Source organism: Oncorhynchus nerka, linkage group LG4, assembly GCF_034236695.1.
Source record: "Oncorhynchus nerka isolate Pitt River linkage group LG4, Oner_Uvic_2.0, whole genome shotgun sequence".
Classification (NCBI taxonomy): domain Eukaryota; kingdom Metazoa; phylum Chordata; class Actinopteri; order Salmoniformes; family Salmonidae; genus Oncorhynchus; species Oncorhynchus nerka.
The window spans coordinates 66,847,176-66,874,535 of record NC_088399.1 but is presented as its reverse complement, the minus strand read 5'-3'; the positions used below and the strand labels follow the sequence as shown (position 1 = coordinate 66,874,535).

The following is a 27,360-nucleotide window of genomic DNA, read 5'->3' as shown; positions in this document are numbered from 1 at the left end:
GCCACAACAACAACTGTAGCACCTACGACAACATATTTTTCGACAACATCAGCTCCAACAACTGTAGCACCTACGACAACCACAACAATCTCCCCTTCGACAACTGTAGCTCCAACAACGCCAATCACAACCGAAGGTCCTACTACCATTTTAACTCCTACGACAACCACAACTGGAGCAACTACAGCAACCACAACAACAACTGTAGAACCTATGACAACCACAACAACAACCTTTTCGACAACTGCAGCTCCAACAACTGTAGCTCCTACAACGCCAATCAAAACTGCAGGACCCACTGCCATTGTAAGTTCTACGACAAACACAAATGTAGCTGCTACAGCAACCACAACAGCAGCTAGTACAACAACTGGAGCTCCAAAGACCACTACAACTGCAGCAGCACCAACTGTAGCTGCATCCACAACCACTACTGCAGCCCCTATGGCAACAACAACTCTAGCTCATACAACAACAACGTTAGCTACAATAGCAAGCACAACAGCAACGACAACCACTGCAGCTTCTATAACATCTACAACAGGCGCAACAATACCACCTACGGCAACAACTACAGCTTCTACTACGACAAAAATGGTAGATCCTGCGACCACCACAAATGATGCAGCTACTACGACAACCACAGCTCCTACAACTCCAACTGTAGCTTCTTCCACAAGAACAAGTGCAGCTCCTACTACAACCACAACAGAAGCTTCTTCTACAACAACTGTAGAAACTACGACTACCACAACAACATCCCCTACGACAACTGCAGCTCCTACTACAACTACCTTAGCTCCTACGGCCAATACAACTGCAGCAGCTCCAACAACAACTGTAGCTGCTACCTCAACCACTACAGCAGCCCCAACTGCAACTAGAAATGAAGATCCTTCTACAATAACCACAACAACTGTAGCTGCTTCCACAACCACTACTGCATTACCTACTGCAACCACGACTGCAGCTTCTTCCACAACCACTACTGCAGCCCTTACTGCAACCACAACTGAAGCTTCTTCTAAAACAACTATAGCACCTACGACAACCACAACAATCTCCCCTTCGACAACTGTAGCTCCAACAACGCCAATCACAACCGAAGGTCCTACTACCATTTTAACTCCTACGACAACCACAACTGGAGCACCTACAGCAACTACAACAACAACTGTAGAACCTATGACAACCACAACAACATCCTTTTCGACAACTGCAGCTCCAACAACTGGAGCTCCTACAACGCCAATCAAAGCTGCAGGACCCACGGCCATTGTAAGTCCTACGACAAACACAAATGTAGCTGCTACAGCAACCACAACAGCAGCTAGTACAACAACTGGAGCTCCAAAGACCACTACAACTGCAGCAGCACCAACTGTAGCTGCATCCACAACCACTACTGCAGCCCCTATGGCAACAACAACTCTAGCTCATACAACAACAACGTTAGCTACAATAGCAAGCACAACAGCAGCTGCAACGACAACCACTGCAGCTTCTATAACATCTACAACAAGCGCAACAATACCACCTATGGCAACAACTACAGCTTCTACTACGACAAAAATGGTAGATCCTGCGACCACCACAAATGATGCAGCTACTACGACAACCACAGCTCCTACAACTCCAACTGTAGCTTCTTCCACAAGAACAAGTGCAGCTCCTACTACAACCACAACAGAAGCTTCTTCTACAACAACTGTAGAAACTACGACTACCACAACAACATCCCCTATGACAACTGCAGCTCCTACTACAACTACCTTAGCTCCTACGGCCACTACAACTGCAGCAGCTCCAACAACAACTGTAGCTGCTACCTCAACCACTACAGCAGCCCCAACTGCAACTAGAAATGAAGATCCTTCTACAATAACCACAACAACTGTAGCTGCTTCCACAACCACTACTGCATTACCTACTGCAACCACGACTGCAGCTTCTTCCACAATCACTACTGCAGCCCTTACTGGAACCACAACTGAAGCTTCTTCTAAAACAACTATAACACCTACGACAACCACAACAATCTCCGCTTCGACAACTGTAGCTCCAACAACGCCAATCACAACCGAAGGTCCTACTACCATTTTAACTCCTACGACAACCACAACTGTAGCACCAACAGCAACCACAACAACAACTGTAGAACCTACGACTACCACAACAACATTCCCTACGACAACTGCAGCTCCTACTACAACAACTGTAGCTGCTTCCACAACCACTACTGCATTACCTACCCCAACTGCAACTGAAGCTTCTTCCACAACCACTACTGCAGCCCTTACTGCAACCACAACTGAAGCTTCTTCTACAAAAACTACTGCAGCCCTTACTGGAACCACAACTGAAGCTTCTTCAAAAACAACTATAGCACCTACGACAACCACAACAATCTCCTCTTCGACAACTGTAGCTCCAACAACGCCAATCGCAACCGAAGGTCCTACTACTATTTTAACTCCTACGAAAACCACAACTGTAGCACCTACAGCAGCCACAACAACTGTAGCAGCTACGACAACATCTTTTTCAACAACTGTAGCTCTTACATCGACAATCAAAACTGCAGGACCTACTACCATTGTAAGTCCTACGACCAACACGAATGTAGCTCCTACAGCAACCACAACAGAAGCTTCTGCTACAACAACTGTAGAAACTACGACTACCACAACAACATCCCCTACGACAACAGCAGCTCCTACTACAACCACCGGAGCTCCCACAGCCACTTCAACAGCAGCAGCTCTTACAACAACAACTGAAGCTGCTTCCACAAGCACTACTGCAGCCCCTACTGCAACCACAACAGAATCTTCTTCTACAACAACTGTAGAAACTACGACTTCCACAACAACAACTGCAGCTCCTACTACAACCACCGGAGCTCCTACGGCCACTTCAGCAGCAGCAGCTCTTACAACAACAACTGAAGCTGCTTCCACAAGCACTACTGCAGACCCTGCTGCAACCACAACTGAAGCTTCTTCTACAACAACTATAGCAGATTCGACAACATCCCCTTTGACAAATGCAGCTCCTACTACCACAACTGTAGGTGCTTCCACAACCACTACTGCATTACCTACTGCAACCACGACTGCAGCTTCTTCCACAACCACTACTGCAGCCCTTACTGGAACCACAACTGAAGCTTCTTCAAAAACAACTATAGCACCTACGACAACCACAACAATCTCCTTCGACAACTGTAGCTCCAACAACGCCAATCGCAACCGAAGGTCCTACTACCATTTTAACTCCTACGTCAACCACAACTGTGGCACCAACAGCAACTGTAGCCGATACAACCGCTACATTTGCAGCAGCTCAAACAACAACAACTGTAGCTGCTTCCTCAACCACTACAGCATCCCCTACTGCAACTAGAAATGAAGATCCTTCTACAATAACCACAACAACATCCCCTACGACAACTGCAGCTCCTACTACAACCACAACAACTGCAGCAGTTCCTACAACAACAACTGAAGCAGCTTCCACAAGCACTACTGCATCCCCTACTGAAACCACAACTGATGCTTCTTCTACAACCACTATAGCACCTACAACATCTTCGTCGACAACTGCAGCTCCAACAATGCGAATCACATCTGCAGGTCCAACTAATAGTTTAACTCCTACGACAACCACAACCGCAGCTCCTACTACAACAACTGTAGCTGCTTCCACAACCACTACTGCATTACCTACTCCAACTGCAACTGAAGCTTCTTCCACAACCACTACTGCAGCCCTTACTGCAACCACAACTGAAGCTTCTTCTACAAAAACTACTGCAGCCCTTACTGGAACCACAACTGAAGCTTCTTCAAAAACAACTATAGCACCTACGACAACCACAACAATCTCCTCTTCGACAACTGTACCTCCAACAACGCCAATCGCAACCGAAGGTCCTACTACTATTTTAACTCCTACGAAAACCACAACTGTAGCACCTACAGCAGCCACAACAACAACTGTAGCAGCTACGACAACATCTTTTTCAACAACTGTAGCTCTTACATCGACAATCAAAACTGCAGGACCTACTACCATTGTAAGTCCTACGACCAACACGAATGTAGCTCCTACAGCAACCACAACAGAAGCTTCTGCTACAACAACTGTAGAAACTACGACTACCACAACAACATCCCCTACGACAACTGCAGCTCCTACTACAACCACCGGAGCTCCCACAGCCACTTCAACAGCAGCAGCTCTTACAACAACAACTGAAGCTGCTTCCACAAGCACTACTGCAGCCCCTACTGCAACCACAACAGAATCTTCTTCTACAACAACTGTAGAAACTACGACTTCCACAACAACAACTGCAGCTCCTACTACAACCACCGGAGCTCCTACGGCCACTTCAGCAGCAGCAGCTCTTACAACAACAACTGAAGCTGCTTCCACAAGCACTACTGCAGACCCTGCTGCAACCACAACTGAAGCTTCTTCTACAACAACTATAGCAGATTCGACAACATCCCCTTCGACAAATGCAGCTCCTACTACCACAACTGTAGGTGCTTCCACAACCACTACTGCATTACCTACTGCAACCACGACTGCAGCTTCTTCCACAACCACTACTGCAGCCCTTACTGGAACCACAACTGAAGCTTCTTCAAAAACAACTATAGCACCTACGACAACCACAACAATCTCCCCTTCGACAACTGTAGCTCCAACAACGCCAATCGCAACCGAAGGTCCTACTACCATTTTAACTCCTACGTCAACCACAACTGTGGCACCAACAGCAACTGTAGCCGATACAACCGCTACATTTGCAGCAGCTCAAACAACAACAACTGTAGCTGCTTCCTCAACCACTACAGCATCCCCTACTGCAACTAGAAATGAAGATCCTTCTACAATAACCACAACAACATCCCCTACGACAACTGCAGCTCCTACTACAACCACAACAACTGCAGCAGTTCCTACAACAACAACTGAAGCAGCTTCCACAAGCACTACTGCATCCCCTACTGAAACCACAACTGATGCTTCTTCTACAACCACTATAGCACCTACAACATCTTCGTCGACAACTGCAGCTCCAACAATGCGAATCACATCTGCAGGTCCAAATAATAGTTTAACTCCTACGACAACCACAACCGCAGCTCCTACTACAACAACTGTAGCTGCTTCCACAACCACTACTGCATTACCTACTCAACAACAACTGAAGCTGCTTCCACAAGCACTACTGCAGACCCTGCTGCAACCACAACTGAAGCTTCTTCTACAACAACTATAGCAGATTCGACAACATCCCTTCGACAAATGCAGCTCCTACTACCACAACTGTAGGTGCTTCCACAACCACTACTGCATTACCTACTGCAACCACGACTGCAGCTTCTTCCACAACCACTACTGCAGCCCTGACTGCAACCACAACTGAAGCTTCTTCAAAAACAACTATAGCACCTACGACAACCACAACAATCTCCCCTTCGACAACTGTAGCTCCAACAACGCCAATCAACCGAAGGTCCTACTACCATTTTAACTCCTACGTCAACCACAACTGTGGCACCAACAGCAACTGTAGCCGATACAAACCGCTACATTTGCAGCAGCTCAAACAACAACAACTGTAGCTGCTTCCTCAACCACTACAGCAGCCCCTACTGCAACTAGAAATGAAGATCCTTCTACAATAACCACAACAACATCCCCTACGACAACTGCAGCTCCTACTACAACCACAACAACTGCAGCAGTTCCTACAACAACAACTGAAGCAGCTTCCACAAGCACTACTGCATCCCCTACTGAAACCACAACTGATGCTTCTTCTACAACCACTATAGCACCTACAACATCTTCGTCGACAACTGCAGCTCCAACAATGCGAATCACATCTGCAGGTCCAACTAATAGTTTAACTCCTACGACAACCACAACCGCAGCTCCTACTACAACAACTGTAGCTGCTTCCACAACCACTACTGCATTACCTACTCCAACTGCAACTGAAGCTTCTTCCACAACCACTACTGCAGCCCTTACTGCAACCACAACGGAAGCTTCTTCTACAACAACTATAGCACCTACGACAACCACATCAATCACCCCTTCGACAACTGTAGCTCCAACAACGCCAATCACAACCGAAGGTCCTACTACCATTTTAACTCCTACGACAACCACAACTGTAGCACCAACAGCAACCACAACAACAACTGTAGAACCTACGACTACCACAACAACATTCCCTACGACAACTGCAGCTCCTACTACAACCACCGGAGCTCCCACGGCCACTACAACAGCAGCAGCTCCAGCAACAACAACTGAAGCTGCTTCCAAAGCAGTACTGCAGCCCCTACTGCAACCACAACAGAAGCTTCTTCTACAACAACTGTAGAAACTACGACTACCACAACAACATTCCCTACGACAACTGCAGCTCCTACTACAACCACCGGAGCTCCCACGGCCACTTCAACAGCAGCTCTTACAAACAACAACTGAAGCTGCTTCCAACCAAGCACTACTGCAGACCCTGCTGCAACCACAACTGAAGCTTCTTCTGCAAAAACTATAGCAGATTCGACAACATCCCCTTCGACAACTGCAGGTCCTACTACCACAACTGTAGCTGCTTCCACAACCACTACTGCATTACCTACTGCAACCACGACTGCAGCTTATTCCACAACCACTACTGCAGCCCTTACTGCAACCACAACTGAAGCTTCTTCTACAAAAACTACTGCAGCCCTTACTGGAACCACAACTGAAGCTTCTTCAAAAACAACTATAGCACCTACGACAACCACAACAATCTCCTCTTCGACAACTGTAGCTCCAACAACGCCAATCGCAACCGAAGGTCCTACTACTATTTTAACTCCTACGAAAACCACAACTGTAGCACCTACAGCAGCCACAACAACAACTGTAGCAGCTACGACAACATCTTTTCAACAACTGTAGCTCCTACATCGACAATCAAAACTGCAGGACCTACTACCATTGTAAGTCCTACGACCAACACGAATGTAGCTCCTACAGCAACCACAACAGAAGCTTCTGCTACAACAACTGTAGAAACTACGACTACCACAACAACATCCCCTACGACAACTGCAGCTCCTACTACAACCACCGGAGCTCCCACAGCCACTTCAACAGCAGCAGCTCTTACAACAACAACTGAAGCTGCTTCCACAAGCACTACTGCAGCCCCTACTGCAACCACAACAGAATCTTCTTCTACAACAACTGTAGAAACTACGACTTCCACAACAACAACTGCAGCTCCTACTACAACCACCGGAGCTCCTACGGCCACTTCAGCAGCAGCAGCTCTTACAACAACAACTGAAGCTGCTTCCACAAGCACTACTGCAGACCCTGCTGCAACCACAACTGAAGCTTCTTCTACAACAACTATAGCAGATTCGACAACATCCCCTTCGACAAATGCAGCTCCTACTACCACAACTGTAGGTGCTTCCACAACCACTACTGCATTACCTACTGCAACCACGACTGCAGCTTCTTCCACAACCACTACTGCAGCCCTTACTGGAACCACAACTGAAGCTTCTTCAAAAACAACTATAGCACCTACGACAAACCACAACAATCTCCCCTTCGACAACTGTAGCTCCAACAACGCCAATCGCAACCGAAGGTCCTACTACCATTTTAACTCCTACGTCAACCACAACTGTGGCACCAACAGCAACTGTAGCCGATACAACCGCTACATTTGCAGCAGCTCAAACAACAACAACTGTAGCTGCTTCCTCAACCACTACAGCATCCCCTACTGCAACTAGAAATGAAGATCCTTCTACAATAACCACAACAACATCCCCTACGACAACTGCAGCTCCTACTACAACCACAACAACTGCAGCAGTTCCTACAACAACAACTGAAGCAGCTTCCACAAGCACTACTGCATCCCCTACTGAAACCACAACTGATGCTTCTTCTACAACCACTATAGCACCTACAACATCTTCGTCGACAACTGCAGCTCCAACAATGCGAATCACATCTGCAGGTCCAAATAATAGTTTAACTCCTACGACAACCACAACCGCAGCTCCTACTACAACAACTGTAGCTGCTTCCACAACCACTACTGCATTACCTACTCCAACAACAACTGAAGCTGCTTCCACAAGCACTACTGCAGACCCTGCTGCAACCACAACTGAAGCTTCTTCTACAACAACTATAGCAGATTCGACAACATCCCCTTCGACAAATGCAGCTCCTACTACCACAACTGTAGGTGCTTCCACAACCACTACTGCATTACCTACTGCAACCACGACTGCAGCTTCTTCCACAACCACTACTGCAGCCCTGACTGCAACCACAACTGAAGCTTCTTCTACAACAACTACTGCAGCCCTTACTGGAACCACAACTGAAGCTTCTTCAAAAACAACTATAGCACCTACGACAACCACAACAATCTCCCCTTCGACAACTGTTGCTCCAACAACGCCAATCGCAACCGAAGGTCCTACTACCATTTTAACTCCTACGTCAACCACAACTGTGGCACCAACAGCAACTGTAGCCGATACAACCGCTACATTTGCAGCAGCTCAAACAACAACAACTGTAGCTGCTTCCTCAACCACTACAGCAGCCCCTACTGCAACTAGAAATGAAGATCCTTCTACAATAACCACAACAACATCCCCTACGACAACTGCAGCTCCTACTACAACCACAACAACTGCAGCAGTTCCTACAACAACAACTGAAGCAGCTTCCACAAGCACTACTGCATCCCCTACTGAAACCACAACTGATGCTTCTTCTACAACCACTATAGCACCTACAACATCTTCGTCGACAACTGCAGCTCCAACAATGCGAATCACATCTGCAGGTCCAACTAATAGTTTAACTCCTACGACAACCACAACCGCAGCTCCTACTACAACAACTGTAGCTGCTTCCACAACCACTACTGCATTACCTACTCCAACTGCAACTGAAGCTTCTTCCACAACCACTACTGCAGCCCTTACTGCAACCACAACGGAAGCTTCTTCTACAACAACTATAGCACCTACGACAACCACATCAATCACCCCTTCGACAACTGTAGCTCCAACAACGCCAATCACAACCGAAGGTCCTACTACCATTTTAACTCCTACGACAACCACAACTGTAGCACCTACAGCAACCACAACAACAACTGTAGAACCTACGACAACCACAACAACATCTCCTACGACAACTGCAGCTCCTACTACAACCACCGGAGCTCCTACGGCCACTACAACAGCAGCAGCTCCAACAACAACAACTGAAGCTGCTTCCACAAGCAGTACTGCAGCCCCTACTGCAACCACAACAGAAGCTTCTTCTACAACAACTGTAGAAACTACGACTACCACAACAACATTCCCTACGACAACTGCAGCTCCTACTACAACCACCGGAGCTCCCACGGCCACTTCAACAGCAGCAGCTCTTACAACAACAACTGAAGCTGCTTCCACAAGCACTACTGCAGACCCTGCTGCAACCACAACTGAAGCTTCTTCTACAAAAACTATAGCAGATTCGACAACATCCCCTTCGACAACTGCAGGTCCTACTACCACAACTGTAGCTGCTTCCACAACCACTACTGCATTACCTACTGCAACCACGACTGCAGCTTATTCCACAACCACTACTGCAGCCCTTACTGCAACCACAACTGAAGCTTCTTCTACAAAAACTACTGCAGCCCTTACTGGAACCACAACTGAAGCTTCTTCTAAAACAACTATAGCACCTACGACAACCACAACAATCTCCTCTTCGACAACTGTAGCTCCAACAACGCCAATCGCAACCGAAGGTCCTACTACTATTTTAACTCCTACGAAAACCACAACTGTAGCACCTACAGCAGCCACAACAACAACTGTAGCAGCTACGACAACATCTTTTTCAACAACTGTAGCTCCTACATCGACAATCAAAACTGCAGGACCTACTACCATTGTAAGTCCTACGACCAACACGAATGTAGCTCCTACAGCAACCACAACAGAAGCTTCTGCTACAACAACTGTAGAAACTACGACTACCACAACAACATCCCCTACGACAACTGCAGCTCCTACTACAACCACCGGAACTCCCACAGCCACTTCAACAGCAGCAGCTCTTACAACAACAACTGAAGATGCTTCCACAAGCACTACTGTAGCCCCTACTGCAACCACAACAGAATCTTCTTCTACAACAACTGTAGAAACTACGACTTCCACAACAACAACTGCAGCTCCTACTACAACCACCGGAGCTCCTACGGCCACTTCAGCAGCAGCAGCTCTTACAACAACAACTGAAGCTGCTTCCACAAGCACTACTGCAGACCCTGCTGCAACCACAACTGAAGCTTCTTCTACAACAACTATAGCAGATTCGACAACATCCCCTTCGACAAATGCAGCTCCTACTACCACAGGTGCTTCCACAACCACTACTGCATTACCTACTGCAACCACGACTGCAGCTTCTTCCACAACCACTACTGCAGCCCTGACTGCAACCACAACTGAAGCTTCTTCTACAACAACTACTGCAGCCCTTACTGGAACCACAACTGAAGCTTCTTCAAAAACAACTGTAGCACCCACGACAACCACAACAATCTCCCCTTCGACAACTGTAGCTCCAACAACGCCAATCGCAACCGAAGGTCCTACTACCATTTTAACTCCTACGTCAACCACAACTGTGGCACCAACAGCAACTGTAGCCGATACAACCGCTACATTTGCAGCAGCTCAAACAACAACAACTGTAGCTGCTTCCTCAACCACTACAGCAGCCCCTACTGCAACTAGAAATGAAGATCCTTCTACAATAACCGCAACAACATCCCCTACGACAACTGCAGCTCCTACTACAACCACAACAACTGCAGCAGTTCCTACAACAACAACTGAAGCAGCTTCCACAAGCACTACTGCATCCCCTACTGAAACCACAACTTATGCTTCTTCTACAACCACTATAGCACCTACAACATCTTCGTCGACAACTGCAGCTCCAACAATGCGAATCACATCTGCAGGTCCAACTAATAGTTTAACTCCTACGACAACCACAACCGCAGCTCCTACTACAACAACTGTAGCTGCTTCCACAACCACTACTGCATTACCTACTCCAACTGCAACTGAAGCTTCTTCCACAACCACTACTGCAGCCCTTACTGCAACCACAACGGAAGCTTCTTCTACAACAACTATAGCACCTACGACAACCACATCAATCACCCCTTCGACAACTGTAGCTCCAACAACGCCAATCACAACCGAAGGTCCTACTACCATTTTAACTCCTACGACAACCACAACTGTAGCACCTACAGCAACCACAACAACAACTGTAGAACCTACGACAACCACAACAACATCTCCTACGACAACTGCAGCTCCTACTACAACCACCGGAGCTCCTAACTACAACAGCAGCAGCTCCAACAACAACAACTGAAGCTGCTTCCACAAGCAGTACTGCAGCCCCTACTGCAACCACAACAGAAGCTTCTTCTACAACAACTGTAGAAACTACGACTACCACAACAACGCATTCCCTACGACAACTGCAGCTCCTACTACAACCACCGGAGCTCCCACGGCCACTTCAACAGCAGCAGCTCTTACAACAACAACTGAAGCTGCTTCCACAAGCACTACTGCAGACCCTGCTGCAACCACAACTGAAGCTTCTTCTACAAAAACTATAGCAGATTCGACAACATCCCCTTCGACAACTGCAGGTCCTACTACCACAACTGTAGCTGCTTCCACAACCACTACTGCATTACCTACTGCAACCACGACTGCAGCTTCTTCCACAACCACTACTGCAGCCCTTACTGCAACCACAACTGAAGCTTCTTCTACAAAAACTACTGCAGCCCTTACTGGAACCACAACTGAAGCTTCTTCAAAAACAACTATAGCACCTACGACAACCACAACAATCTCCTCTTCGACAACTGTAGCTCCAACAACGCCAATCGCAACCGAAGGTCCTACTACTATTTTAACTCCTACGAAAACCACAACTGTAGCACCTACAGCAGCCACAACAACAACTGTAGCAGCTACGACAACATCTTTTTCAACAACTGTAGCTCCTACATCGACAATCAAAACTGCAGGACCTACTACCATTGTAAGTCCTACGACCAACACGAATGTAGCTCCTACAGCAACCACAACAGAAGCTCCTGCTACAACAACTGTAGAAACTACGACTACCACAACAACATCCCCTACGACAACTGCAGCTCCTACTACAACCACCGGAGCTCCCACAGCCACTTCAACAGCAGCAGCTCTTACAACAACAACTGAAGCTGCTTCCACAAGCACTACTGCAGCCCTTACTGCAACCACAACAGAATCTTCTTCTACAACAACTGTAGAAACTACGACTTCCACAACAACAACTGCAGCTCCTACTACAACCACCGGAGCTCCTACGGCCACTTCAACAGCAGCAGCTCTTACAACAACAACTGAAGCTGCTTCCACAAGCACTACTGCAGACCCTGCTGCAACCACAACTGAAGCTTCTTCTACAACAACTATAGCAGATTCGACAACATCCCCTTCGACAAATGCAGCTCCTACTACCACAACTGTAGGTGCTTCCACAACCACTACTGCATTAACTACTGCAACCACGACTGCAGCTTCTTCCACAACCACTACTGCAGCCCTGACTGCAACCACAACTGAAGCTTCTTCTACAACAACTACTGCAGCCCTTACTGGAACCACAACTGAAGCTTCTTCAAAAACAACTGTAGCACCCACGACAACCACAACAATCTCCCCTTCGACAACTGTAGCTCCAACAACGCCAATCGCAACCGAAGGTCCTACTACCATTTTAACTCCTACGTCAACCACAACTGTGGCACCAACAGCAACTGTAGCCGATACAACCGCTACATTTGCAGCAGCTCAAACAACAACAACTGTAGCTGCTTCCTCAACCACTACAGCAGCCCCTACTGCAACTAGAAATGAAGATCCTTCTACAATAACCACAACAACATCCCCTACGACAACTGCAGCTCCTACTACAACCACAACAACTGCAGCAGTTCCTACAACAACAACTGAAGCAGCTTCCACAAGCACTACTGCATCCCCTACTGAAACCACAACTGATGCTTCTTCTACAACCACTATAGCACCTACAACATCTTCGTGACAACTGCAGCTCCAACAATGCGAATCACATCTGCAGGTCCAACTAATAGTTTAACTCCTACGACAACCACAACCGCAGCTCCTACTACAACAACTGTAGCTGCTTCCACAACCACTACTGCATTACCTACTCCAGCTGCAACTGAAGCTTCTTCCACAACCACTACTGCAGCCCTTACTGCAACCACAACGGAAGCTTCTTCTACAACAACTATAGCACCTACGACAACCACATCAATCACCCCTTCGACAACTGTAGCTCCAACAACGCCAATCACAACCGAAGGTCCTACTACCATTTTAACTCCTACGACAACCACAACTGTAGCACCTACAGCAACCACAACAACAACTGTAGAACCTACGACAACCACAACAACATCTCCTACGACAACTGCAGCTCCTACTACAACCACCGGAGCTCCTACGGCCACTACAACAGCAGCAGCTCCAACAACAACAACTGAAGCTGCTTCCACAAGCAGTACTGCAGCCCCTACTGCAACCACAACAGAAGCTTCTTCTACAACAACTGTAGAAACTACGACTACCACAACAACATTCCCTACGACAACTGCAGCTCCTACTACAACCACCGGAGCTCCCACGGCCACTTCAACAGCAGCAGCTCTTACAACAACAACTGAAGCTGCTTCCACAAGCACTACTGCAGACCCTGCTGCAACCTCAACTGAAGCTTCTTCTACAACAACTATAGCAGATTCGACAACATCCCCTTCGACAAATGCAGCTCCTACTACCACAACTGTAGGTGCTTCCACAACCACTACTGCATTACCTACTGCAACTACGACTGCAGCTTCTTCCACAACCACTACTGCAGCCCTGACTGCAACCACAACTGAAGCTTCTTCTACAACAACTACTGCAGCCCTTACTGGAACCACAACTGAAGCTTCTTCAAAAACAACTATAGCACCTACGACAACCACAACAATCACCCCTTCGACAACTGTAGCTCCAACAACGCCAATCACAACTGAAGGTCCTACTACCATTTTAACTCCTATGACAACCACAACTGTTGCACCAACAGCAACTGTAGCCGCTACAGCCACAACAACTGCAGCAGTTCCTACAACAACTGAAGCAGCTTCCACAAGTACTACTGCATCCCCTACTGAAACCACAACTGATGCTTCTTCTACAACCACTATAGCACCTACAACATCTTCGTCGACAACTGCAGCTCCAACAATGCGAATCACATCTGCTTCCACAACAACTACTGCAGACCCTACTGCAACCAGAAATGAAGATCCTTCTACAATAAACACAACATCCCCTACGACAACTGCAGCTCCTACTACAACAACTGTAGCTCCTACGGGCACTACAACTATAGCAGCACCTACAACAACAACTGCAGCTGCTTTCACAAGCACTACTGCCACCCCTACTGCAACCACATCTGAAGCTTCTCCTACAACAACTACAGCATCTACGACAACATCCCCTTTGACAACTGCAGCTCCTACTACAACAAATGCAACTCCTACAACGCCAGTCACAACTACCATTTTACCTCCTACGACAAACACAACTGCAGCTCCTACTACAACAACTATAGCTGATTCCACAACCACTACTGCATTCCCTACTCCAACCACTACTGAAGCTCCTTCTACAGCTGTAGCACCTACAACAACCACAACAACATCGCCAATGACAACTCCAGCTCCTACAACGCCAATCACAACTGCAGGTCCTACTACCATTTTAAATCCAACGCCAAACACAAATGTAGCTCCTAGAGAAACCACAACAGCAGCTTCTACAACGCCTGTAGCTCCAACAACTACGACAGCAACTACTACGTCAATCAAAACTGCAGGATCTACTACCATTTTAACTCCATTGACAACTACAAATGAAGCAGAAATCACAACTGTAACTCATATCACACCCACAATTGCAGCTTCGACTACAACAACTGTAGCTCCTACAACCACTACAGAACCTACTATGTCAATCATAACTGCAGGTCCTACTACCATTTTAACTGCTACGACAACCACAACTGTAGCTCCTCCAGAAACCACAACAGCAGATACTACAATAACTGTAGCTCCTACCACCACTACAGCACCCACTACGTCAATATTAACTGAAGGTCCTAGTACCATTTTAACTTCTACGACAACCAAAACTGACGCTCCTCCTACAACAACTGTAGTTCCTACAATCTCTACAACCTCATCACCAACTACGTCAATCACAGCTGCAGGTCCTACCACCACTTTAACTGCTACGACAACCACAGCTGAAGCTCCTACAGAAATCACAACCGTAGCTCCGATGACCACTGAAACTGCAGCACCTACTGAGTCAATCTCAACTGCAGGTCCTATTTCCATTATAACTCATACGACAACTACAAATGAAGCTATTATAGAAATCGCAACTGTTGCTCCTATGACCCCCACAATTGCAGCTTCTACTACAACTGTAGCTCCTATAAAAACAACTGTTGCTGATTCCACAACTGTAGCACATACTACGTCAATTACAACTCCAGTTCCTATTACCATTTTACCTCCTACGACAAGCACAACTGAAGCTCCTTCAGACGTCACTACTCACGTCCTTCAGACGTCACTCCTTTGAACCCCACAATTGCCGCTTCTACTTCAACAACTGTAGCTCCACTATCACTACAACAGCTCCTACAACAACAACTGTAGCTGCTTCTACAACTACTACTGCATCCCCTCCTGCAACCACAACTGAAGCTCCATCTACAACAACTGTAGCTCCTTCAATGCCAATCACAACTGCAGCTCCTACAACAACAACTCTTAATCCTACAACCTCTACAACTTCAGCACCCACTACGTCATTCACAACTGCAGGTCCTTCTACCATTTTACCTCCTTCGACAACCACAACTGTATCACCTACGACAACCACAACAACATCCACTACAACAACTGTAGCTCCTACAATGTCAATCTCAACTGCAAGTCCTACGACCAATTTAACTTCAACGACAACCACAACTGAAGCTCCTATAGACATCACAACTGTAGCTCTTATGACCCCCACAATTGCAGCTTCTACTTCAACAACTGTTGCTCCCACGACCACAACATCTCCTATAACAACAACTGAGGCTCCTTCAGACGTCACTACTGTAGCTCCTTTGAACCCCACACTTGCAGATTCTTCTTCAACAACTGTAGCTCCCACGACCACTAAAACTGCATCAGCTCCTATAACAACAACTGTAGCTGCTTCCATAAACACAACAGCAGCACCTACTACGTCAGTCACAACTGCAGGTCCTACAGAAATCACAACTGTAGCTCTTATGACCCCCACAATTGCAGTTTCCACTTCAACAACTGTAGCTACCACGACCACTACAACTGCAGAAGCCCCTACAACAACAACTGTAGCTGCTTCCACAACTACTAATGCATCCCCTACTTCAACCACAACTGAAGCTCTCTCTACAAAAACTGTAGCACCAACGACATCAGCAACAACAGTCCCTACGACAACTGCAGCTAATACCTCAACTGTAGCTCCTTCAATGCCAATCACAACTGCAGCTCCTACAACACCAACTCTTGCTCCTATAACCTCTACAACTTCAGAACCCACTACGTCATTCACAACTGCAGGTCCAACTACCATTTTAACTCCAACGACAACCACAACTGAAGCTCCAACAGACATCACAACTGTAGCTCCTATGCCCCCCACAATTGCAGCTTCTACTTCAACAACTGTTGCTCCCACGACCACAACTGCAGCAGCTCCTATAACCACAACTGTAGATGCTTCCATAAACACAACAGCAGCACCTACTACGTCAATCACAACTGCAGGTCCTACTAACATTTTAACTCCAACAACAAGCACAACTGAGGCTCCTTCAGACGTCACTACTGTTCCTCCTTTGAACCCCACAATTGCAGCTTCTTCTTCAACAACTGTAGCTCCCACGACCACTACAACTGCAGAAGGTCCTACAACAACAACTGCAGCTGCTTCTACATTTACTATTGCATCCCTGACTGCAACCACAACAGAAGCTCCTTCTACAACAAATGTAGCACCAATGACTTTAGGAACAACAGTCCCAACGACAACTGCAGCTAATTCCTCAACTGTAGCTCCTTCAATGCCAATCCCAACTACAGCTCCTACAACAACAACTCTTGCTCCTTCGACCTCTACAACTTCAGCACCAACTACTTTATTCACAACTGCAGGTCCTACTACCATTTTACCTCCTTCGACAACCACTACAACAACTGTAGCTCCTACAATGTCAATCTTAACTGCAGGTCCTACTACCAATTTAACTCCAACGACAACCTCAACTGAAGCTCCAACAGACATCACAACTGTAGCTCCTATGCCCCCCACAATTGCAACATCAACTGTAGCATCACCTACAACAACAACTGCAGATGCTTCCACAACCACAGGTGCAGCACCTACTACATCAATCACAACTGCAGGTCCTACTACCATTTTGACTCCTAAGACAATCACAACTGAAGCTCCTACAGAAATCACAACTGTAGCTCTCATGCCCCCACAATTGCAGCTTCAATTACAACTGTAGCATCACCTACAACAACAACTACAGATGTTTCCACAACCACAAGTGCAGCACCTACTACATCAATCCCAACTGCAGGTCCTACTACCATTTTGACTCCTAAGACAATCACAACTGAAGCTCCTACAGAAATCACAACTGTAGCTCTCATGCCCCCACAATTGCAGCTTCAATTACAACTGTAGCATCACCTACAACAACAACTACAGATGTTTCCACAACCACAAGTGCAGCACCTACTACATCAATCCCAACTGCAGGTCCTACTACCATTTTGACTCCTAAGACAATCACAACTGAAGCTCCTACAGAAATCACAACTGTAGCTCTTATGACCCCCACAATTGCAGCTTCTACTTCAACAACTGTTGCTCCCACGACCACAACTGCAGCAGCTCCTATAATAACAACTGTAGATGCTTCCATAAACACAACAGCAGCACCTACTACGTCAATCACAACTGCAGGTCCTACTAACATTTTAACTCCAACGACAAGCACAACTGAGGCTCCTTCAGACGTCACTACTGTTGAACCTTTGAACCCCACAATTGCAGCTTCTTCTTCAACAACTGTAGCTCCCACGATCACTACAACTGCAGAAGCTCCTACAACAACAAATGCTTCTACATTTACGACTGCATCACCTACTGCAACCACAACAGAAGCTCCTTCTACAACAACTGTAGCACCAATGACTTTAAGAACAACAGTCCCAACGACAACTGCAGCTAATTCCTCAACTGTAGCTCCTTCAATGCCAATCCCAACTGCAGCTCCTACAACAACAACTCTTGTTCCTACAACCTCTACAACTTCAGAACCCACTACATTATTCACAACTGCAGGTCCTACTACCATTTTACCTCCTTCGACAACCACAACAACATCCACTACAACAACTGTAGCTCCTACAATGTCAATCTCAACTGCAGGTCCTACCACCACTTTAACTGCTACGACAACCACAGCTGAAGCTCCTACAGAAATCACAACCGTAGCTCCGATGACCACTGAAACTGCAGCACCTACTGAGTCAATCTCAACTGCAGGTCCTATTTCCATTATAACTCATACGACAACTACAAATGAAGCTATTATAGAAATCGCAACTGTTGCTCCTATGACCCCCACAATTGCAGCTTCTACTACAACTGTAGCTCCTATAAAAACAACTGTTGCTGATTCCACAACTGTAGCACATACTACGTCAATTACAACTCCAGTTCCTATTACCATTTTACCTCCTACGACAAGCACAACTGAAGCTCCTTCAGACGTCACTACTCACGTCCTTCAGACGTCACTTGCTCCTTTGAACCCCACAATTGCCGCTTCTACTTCAACAACTGTAGCTCCCACTATCACTACAACAGCTCCTACAACAACAACTGTAGCTGCTTCTACAACTACTACTGCATCCCCTCCTGCAACCACAACTGAAGCTCCATCTACAACAACTGTAGCTCCTTCAATGCCAATCACAACTGCAGCTCCTACAACAACAACTCTTAATCCTACAACCTCTACAACTTCAGCACCCACTACGTCATTCACAACTGCAGGTCCTTCTACCATTTTACCTCCTTCGACAACCACAACTGTATCACCTACGACAACCACAACAACATCCACTACAACAACTGTAGCTCCTACAATGTCAATCTCAACTGCAAGTCCTACGACCAATTTAACTTCAACGACAACCACAACTGAAGCTCCTATAGACATCACAACTGTAGCTCTTATGACCCCCACAATTGCAGCTTCTACTTCAACAACTGTTGCTCCCACGACCACAACTGCAGCAGCTCCTATAACCACAACTGTAGATGCTTCCATAAACACAACAGCAGCACCTACTACGTCAATCACAACTGCAGGTCCTACTAACATTTTAACTCCAACAACAAGCACAACTGAGGCTCCTTCAGACGTCACTACTGTTCCTCCTTTGAACCCCACAATTGCAGCTTCTTCTTCAACAACTGTAGCTCCCACGACCACTACAACTGCAGAAGGTCCTACAACAACAACTGCAGCTGCTTCTACATTTACTATTGCATCCCTGACTGCAACCACAACAGAAGCTCCTTCTACAACAAATGTAGCACCAATGACTTTAGGAACAACAGTCCCAACGACAACTGCAGCTAATTCCTCAACTGTAGCTCCTTCAATGCCAATCCCAACTACAGCTCCTACAACAACAACTCTTGCTCCTTCGACCTCTACAACTTCAGCACCAACTACTTTATTCACAACTGCAGGTCCTACTACCATTTTACCTCCTTCGACAACCACTACAACAACTGTAGCTCCTACAATGTCAATCTTAACTGCAGGTCCTACTACCAATTTAACTCCAACGACAACCTCAACTGAAGCTCCAACAGACATCACAACTGTAGCTCCTATGCCCCCCACAATTGCAACATCAACTGTAGCATCACCTACAACAACAACTGCAGATGCTTCCACAACCACAGGTGCAGCACCTACTACATCAATCACAACTGCAGGTCCTACTACCATTTTGACTCCTAAGACAATCACAACTGAAGCTCCTACAGAAATCACAACTGTAGCTCTCATGCCCCCCACAATTGCAGCTTCAATTACAACTGTAGCATCACCTACAACAACAACTACAGATGTTTCCACAACCACAAGTGCAGCACCTACTACATCAATCCCAACTGCAGGTCCTACTACCATTTTGACTCCTAAGACAATCACAACTGAAGCTCCTACAGAAATCACAACTGTAGCTCTCATGCCCCCCACAATTGCAGCTTCAATTACAACTGTAGCATCACCTACAACAACAACTACAGATGTTTCCACAACCACAAGTGCAGCACCTACTACATCAATCCCAACTGCAGGTCCTACTACCATTTTGACTCCTAAGACAATCACAACTGAAGCTCCTACAGAAATCACAACTGTAGCTCTTATGACCCCCACAATTGCAGCTTCTACTTCAACAACTGTTGCTCCCACGACCACAACTGCAGCAGCTCCTATAATAACAACTGTAGATGCTTCCATAAACACAACAGCAGCACCTACTACGTCAATCACAACTGCAGGTCCTACTAACATTTTAACTCCAACGACAAGCACAACTGAGGCTCCTTCAGACGTCACTACTGTTGAACCTTTGAACCCCACAATTGCAGCTTCTTCTTCAACAACTGTAGCTCCCACGATCACTACAACTGCAGAAGCTCCTACAACAACAACTGCAGCTGCTTCTACATTTACTACTGCATCACCTACTGCAACCACAACAGAAGCTCCTTCTACAACAACTGTAGCACCAATGACTTTAGGAACAACAGTCCCAACGACAACTGCAGCTAATTCCTCAACTGTAGCTCCTTCAATGCCAATCCCAACTGCAGCTCCTACAACAACAACTCTTGTTCCTACAACCTCTACAACTTCAGACCCACTACATTATTCACAACTGCAGGTCCTACTACCATTTTACCTCCTTCACAACCACAACAACATCCACTACAACAACTGTAGCTCCTACAATGTCAATCTCAACTGCAGGTCCTACTACCAATTTAACTCAACGACAACCACAACTGAATCTCTTACAGACATCACAACTGTAGCTCTATGCCCCCCACAATTGCAACTTCAACTGTAGCATCACCTACAACAACAACTGCAGATGCTTCTACAACCACAGGTGCAGCACCTACTACATCAATCACAACTGCAGGTCCTACTACCATTTTGACTCCTAAGACAATCACAACTGAAGCTCCTACAGAAATCACAACTGTAGCTCTCATGCCCCCACAATTGCAGCTTCAATTACAACTGTAGCATCACCTACAACAACAACTACAGATGTTTCCACAACCACAAGTGCAGCACCTACTACATCAATCCCAACTGCAGGTCCTACTACCATTTTGACTCCTAAGACAATCACAACTGAAGCTCCTACAGAAATCACAACTGTAGCTCTCATGCCCCCCACAATTGCAGCTTCAATTACAACTGTAGCATCACCTACAACAACAACTACAGATGTTTCCACAACCACAAGTGCAGCACCTACTACATCAATCCCAACTGCAGGTCCTACTACCATTTTGACTCCTAAGACAATCACAACTGAAGCTCCTACATAAATCACAACTGTAGCTCTTATGACCCCCACAATTGCAGCTTCTACTTCAACAACTGTTGCTCCCACGACCACAACTGCAGCAGCTCCTATAATAACAACTGTAGATGCTTCCATAAACACAACAGCAGCACCTACTACGTCAATCACAACTGCAGGTCCTACTAACATTTTAACTCCAACGACAAGCACAACTGAGGCTCCTTCAGACGTCACTACTGTTGAACCTTTGAACCCCACAATTGCAGCTTCTTCTTCAACAACTGTAGCTCCCACGATCACTACAACTGCAGAAGCTCCTACAACAACAAATGCTTCTACATTTACGACTGCATCACCTACTGCAACCACAACAGAAGCTCCTTCTACAACAACTGTAGCACCAATGACTTTAAGAACAACAGTCCCAACGACAACTGCAGCTAATTCCTCAACTGTAGCTCCTTCAATGCCAATCCCAACTGCAGCTCCTACAACAACAACTCTTGTTCCTACAACCTCTACAACTTCAGCACCCACTACATTATTCACAACTGCAGGTCCTACTACCATTTTACCTCCTTAGAAGACAATCCACAACAACATCCACTACAACAACTGTAGCTCCTACAATGTCAATCTCAACTGCAGGTCCTACTACCAATTTAACTCCAACGACAACCACAACTGAATCTCTTACAGACATCACAACTGTAGCTCCTATGCCCCCCACAATTGCAACTTCAACTGTAGCATCACCTACAACAACAACTGCAGATGCTTCTACAACCACAGGTGCAGCACCTACTACATCAATCACAACTGCAGGTCCTACTACCATTTTGACTCCTAAGACAATCACAACTGAAACTCTTACAGACATCACAACTGTAGCTCCTATGCCCCCCACAATTGCAACTTCAACTGTAGCATCACCCACAACAACAACTGCAGATGATTCCACAACCACAGGTGCAGCACCTACTACATCAATCACAACTGCAGGTCCTACTACCATTTTGACTCCTAAGACAATCACAACTGAAGCTCCTAAAGAAATCACAACTGTAGCTCTCATGCCCCCCACAATTGCAACTTTAATTACAACTGTAGCATCACCTACAACAACAACTGCAGATGCTTCCACAACCACAGGTGCAGCACCTACTACATCAATCCCAACTGCAGGTCCTACTATCATTTTACCTCAATCGACAACCACAACAACATCCACTACAACAACTCTAGCTCCTACAATGTCAATCTCAACTGCAGGTCCTACTACAAATTTAACTCCAACGACAACCACAACTGAAGCTCCTACAGACATCATAACTGTAGCTCCTATGCCCCCCACAATTGCAACTTCAACTACAACTGTTGAATCACCTACAACAACAACTACAGATGCTTCCACAACCACAAGTGCAGCACCTACTACATCAATCTCAATTGCAGGTCCTACTACCAATTTAACTCCAACGACAACCACAACTGAAGCTCTTACAGACATCACAACTGTAGCTCCTATGCCCCCACAATTGCAGCTTCAACTTCAACTGTTGCTCCAGCATCACCTCCATACAACAACTGTAGATGTTTCCATAAACACAAGTGCAGCACCTACTACGTCAATCACAACTGCAGGTCCTACTAACATTTTAACTCCAACGACAAGCACAACTGAGGCTCCTTCAGACGTCACTACTGTTGCTCCTTTGAACCCCACAATTGCAGCTTCTTCTTCAACAACTGTAGCTCCCACGATCACTACAACTGCAGAAGCTCCTACAACAACAACTGCAGCTGCTTCTACATTTACTACTGCATCACCTACTGCAACCACAACAGAAGCTCCTTCTACAACAACTGTAGCACCAATGACTTTAGGAACAACAGTCCCAACGACAACTGCAGCTAATTCCTCAACTGTAGCTCCTTCAATGCCAATCCCAACTGCAGCTCCTACAAAACAACTCTTGCTCCTACAACCTCTACAACTTCAGCACCCACTACATTATTCACAACTGCAGGTCCTACTACCATTTTACCTCCTTCGACAACCACAACAACATCCACTACAACAACTGTAGCTCCTACAATGTCAATCTCAACTGCAGGTCCTACTACCAATTTAACTCCAACGACAACCACAACTGAAGCTCTTACAGACATCACAACTGTAGCTCCTATGCCCCCACAATTGCAACTTCAACTGTAGCATCACCTACAACAACAACTGCAGATGCTTCTACAACCACAGGTGCAGCACCTACTACATCAATCACAACTGCAGGTCCTACTACCATTTTGACTCCTAAGACAATCACAACTGAAGCTCCTACAGAAATCACAACTGTAGCTCTCATGCCCCCACAATTGCAACTTCAATTACAACTGTAGCATCACCTACAACAACAACTACAGATGTTTCCACAACCACAAGTGCAGCACCTACTACATCAATCCCAACTGCAGGTCCTACTACCATGTTGACTCCTACGACAATCACAACTGAAGCTCCTACAGAAATCACAACTGTAGCTCTTATGACCCCCACAATTGCAGCTTCTACTTCAACAACTGTTGCTCCCACGACCACAACTGCAGCAGCTCCTATAACAACAACTGTAGATGCTTCCATAAACACAACAGCAGCACCTACTACGTCAATCACAACTGCAGGTCCTACTAACAATTTAACTCCAACGACAACCACAACTGAGCTCTTACATACATCACAACTGTTGCTCCTATTGAACCCCCACAATTGCAACTTCAACTGTAGCATCACCTACAACAACAACTGCAGATGCTTCTACAACCACAGGTGCAGCACCTACTACATCAATCATAACTGCAGGTCCTACTACCATTTTGACTGCTAAGACAATCACAACTGAAACTCTTACAGAAGTCACACTGTGTAGCTCCTATGCCCCCCACAATTGCAACTTCAACTGTAGCATCACCTACAACAACAACTGCAGATTCTTCCACAACCACAGGTGCAGCACCTACTACATCAATCACAACTGCAGGTCCTACTACCATTTTGACTCCTAAGACAATCACAACTGAAGCTCCTACAGAAATCACAACTGTAGCTCTCATTCCCCCACAATTGCAGCTTCAATTACAACTGTAGCATCACCTACAACAACAACTACAGATGTTTCCACAACCACAAGTGCAGCACCTACTCATTAATCCCAACTGCAGGTCCTACTACCATTTTGACTCCTAAGACAATCACAACTGAAGCTCTACAGAAATCACATGTAGCTCTTATGACCCCCCACAATTGCAGCTTCTACTTCAACAACTGTTGCTCACCACAACTGCAGCAGCTCCTATAACAACAACTGTAGATGCTTCCATAAACACAACAGCAGCACCTACTACGTCAATCACAACTGCAGGTCCTACTAACATTTTAACTCCAACAACAAGCACAACTGAGGCTCCTTCAGACATCACTACTGTTGCTCCTTTGGACCCCACAATTGCAGCTTCTTCTTCAACAACTGTAGCTCCCACGATCACTACAACTGCAGAAGCTCCTACAACAACAACTGCAGCTGCTTCTACATTTACTACTGCATCACCTACTGCAACCACAACAGAAGCTCCTTCTACAACAACTGTAGCACCAATGACTTTAGGAACAACAGTCCCAACGACAACTGCAGCTAATTCCTCAACTGTAGCTCCTTCAATGCCAATCCCAACTGCAGCTCCTACAACAACAACTCTTGCTCCTACAACCTCTACAACTTCAGCACCCACTACATTATTCACAACTGCAGGTCCTACTACCATTTTACCTCCTTCGACAACCACAACAACATCCACTACAACAACTGTAGCTCCTACAATGTCAATCCAACTGCAGGTCTTACTACCAATTTAACTCCAACGACAACCACAACTGAAGCTCTTACAGACATCACAACTGTAGCTCTATGCCCCCACAATTGCAACTTCAACTGTAGCATCACCTACAACAACAACTGCAGATGCTTCTACAACCACAGGTGCAGCACCTACTACATCAATCACAACTGCAGGTCCTACTACCATTTTGACTCTAAGACAATCACAACTGACTCCTACAGAAATCACAACTGTAGCTCCTATGCCCCCACAATTGCAACTTCAACTGTAGCATCACCTACAACAACAACTGCAGATTCTTCCACAACCACAGGTGCAGCACCTACTACATCAATCACAACTGCAGGTCCTACTACCATTTTGACTCCTAAGACAATCACAACTGAAGCTCCTACAGAAATCACAACTGTAGCTCTTATGACCCCCACAATTGCAGCTTCTACTTCAACAACTGTTGCTCCCACGACCACAACTGCAGCAGCTCCTATAACAACAACTGTAGATGCTTCCATAAACACAACAGCAGCACCTACTACGTCAATCACAACTGCAGGTCCTACTAACATTTTAACTCCAACGACAAGCACAACTGAGGCTCCTTCAGGCGTCACTACTGTTGCTCCTTTGAACCCCACAATTGCAGCTTCTTCTTCAACAACTGTAGCTCCCACGATCACTACAACTGCAGAAGCTCCTACAACAACAACTGCAGCTGCTTCTACATTTACTACTGCATCACCTACTGCAACCACAACAGAAGCTCCTTCTACAACAACTGTAGCACCAATGACTTTAGGAACAACAGTCCCAATGACAACTGCAGCTAATTCCTCAACTGTAGCTCCTTCAATGCCAATCCCAACTGCAGCTCCTACAACAACAACTCTTGCTCCTACAACCTCTACAACTTCAGCACCCACTACATTATTCACAACTGCAGGTCCTACTATCATTTTACCTCCTTCGACAACCACAATAACATCCACTACAACAACTGTAGCTCCTACAATGTCAATCTCAACTGCAGGTCCTACTACCAATTTAACTCCAACGACAACCACAACTGAAGCTCTTACAGACATCACAACTGTAGCTCCTATGCCCCCACAATTGCAACTTCAACTGTAGCATCACCTACAACAACAACTGCAGATGCTTCTACAACCACAGGTGCAGCACCTACTACATCAATCACAACTGCAGGTCCTACGACCATTTTGACTCCTAAGACAATCACAACTGAAGCTCCTACAGAAATCACAACTGTGGCTCTCATGCCCCCCACAATTGCAACTTCAATTACAACTGTAGCATCACCTACAACAACAACTACAGATGTTTCCACAACCACAAGTGCAGCACCTACTACATCAATCCCAACTGCAGGTCCTACTACCATTTTGACTCCTAAGACAATCACAACTGAAGCTCCTACAGAAATCACAACTGTAGCTCTTATGACC

The 27,360-nt window shown here is 46.1% G+C and overlaps 2 protein-coding genes and 1 long non-coding RNA gene across 3 annotated transcripts in view; 2 read left to right on the top strand and 1 right to left on the bottom strand.

Moving 5' to 3' along the window:
* Window positions 1-27,360, bottom strand: part of LOC135571455 (uncharacterized) — a 75,294-nt gene that overhangs the window by 18,994 nt on the left and 28,940 nt on the right. The gene's annotated exons all lie outside the window — the stretch shown is intronic.
* On the top strand, window positions 7,946-18,600 carry LOC115118239 (mucin-2-like). The gene is made up of 18 exons (XM_065017110.1): window positions 7,946-9,408; window positions 9,626-9,642; window positions 9,854-10,050; window positions 10,142-10,565; window positions 11,124-11,466; window positions 11,648-11,748; window positions 12,047-12,378; window positions 12,674-13,264; window positions 13,402-13,828; window positions 14,567-15,106; window positions 15,208-15,273; window positions 16,115-16,252; window positions 17,006-17,122; window positions 17,411-17,584; window positions 17,851-17,943; window positions 18,033-18,125; window positions 18,216-18,332; window positions 18,423-18,600. The coding sequence occupies exons 1-18, from the start codon at window positions 8,047-8,049 to the stop codon at window positions 18,598-18,600; spliced, it is 5,310 nt and encodes a 1,769-aa protein (XP_064873182.1). The 5' UTR covers window positions 7,946-8,046.
* On the top strand, window positions 18,782-26,724 carry LOC135571337 (mucin-5AC-like). The gene is made up of 6 exons (XM_065017109.1): window positions 18,782-18,800; window positions 19,221-19,441; window positions 23,970-24,016; window positions 25,547-25,879; window positions 26,334-26,450; window positions 26,541-26,724. The coding sequence occupies exons 1-6, from the start codon at window positions 18,782-18,784 to the stop codon at window positions 26,722-26,724; spliced, it is 921 nt and encodes a 306-aa protein (XP_064873181.1).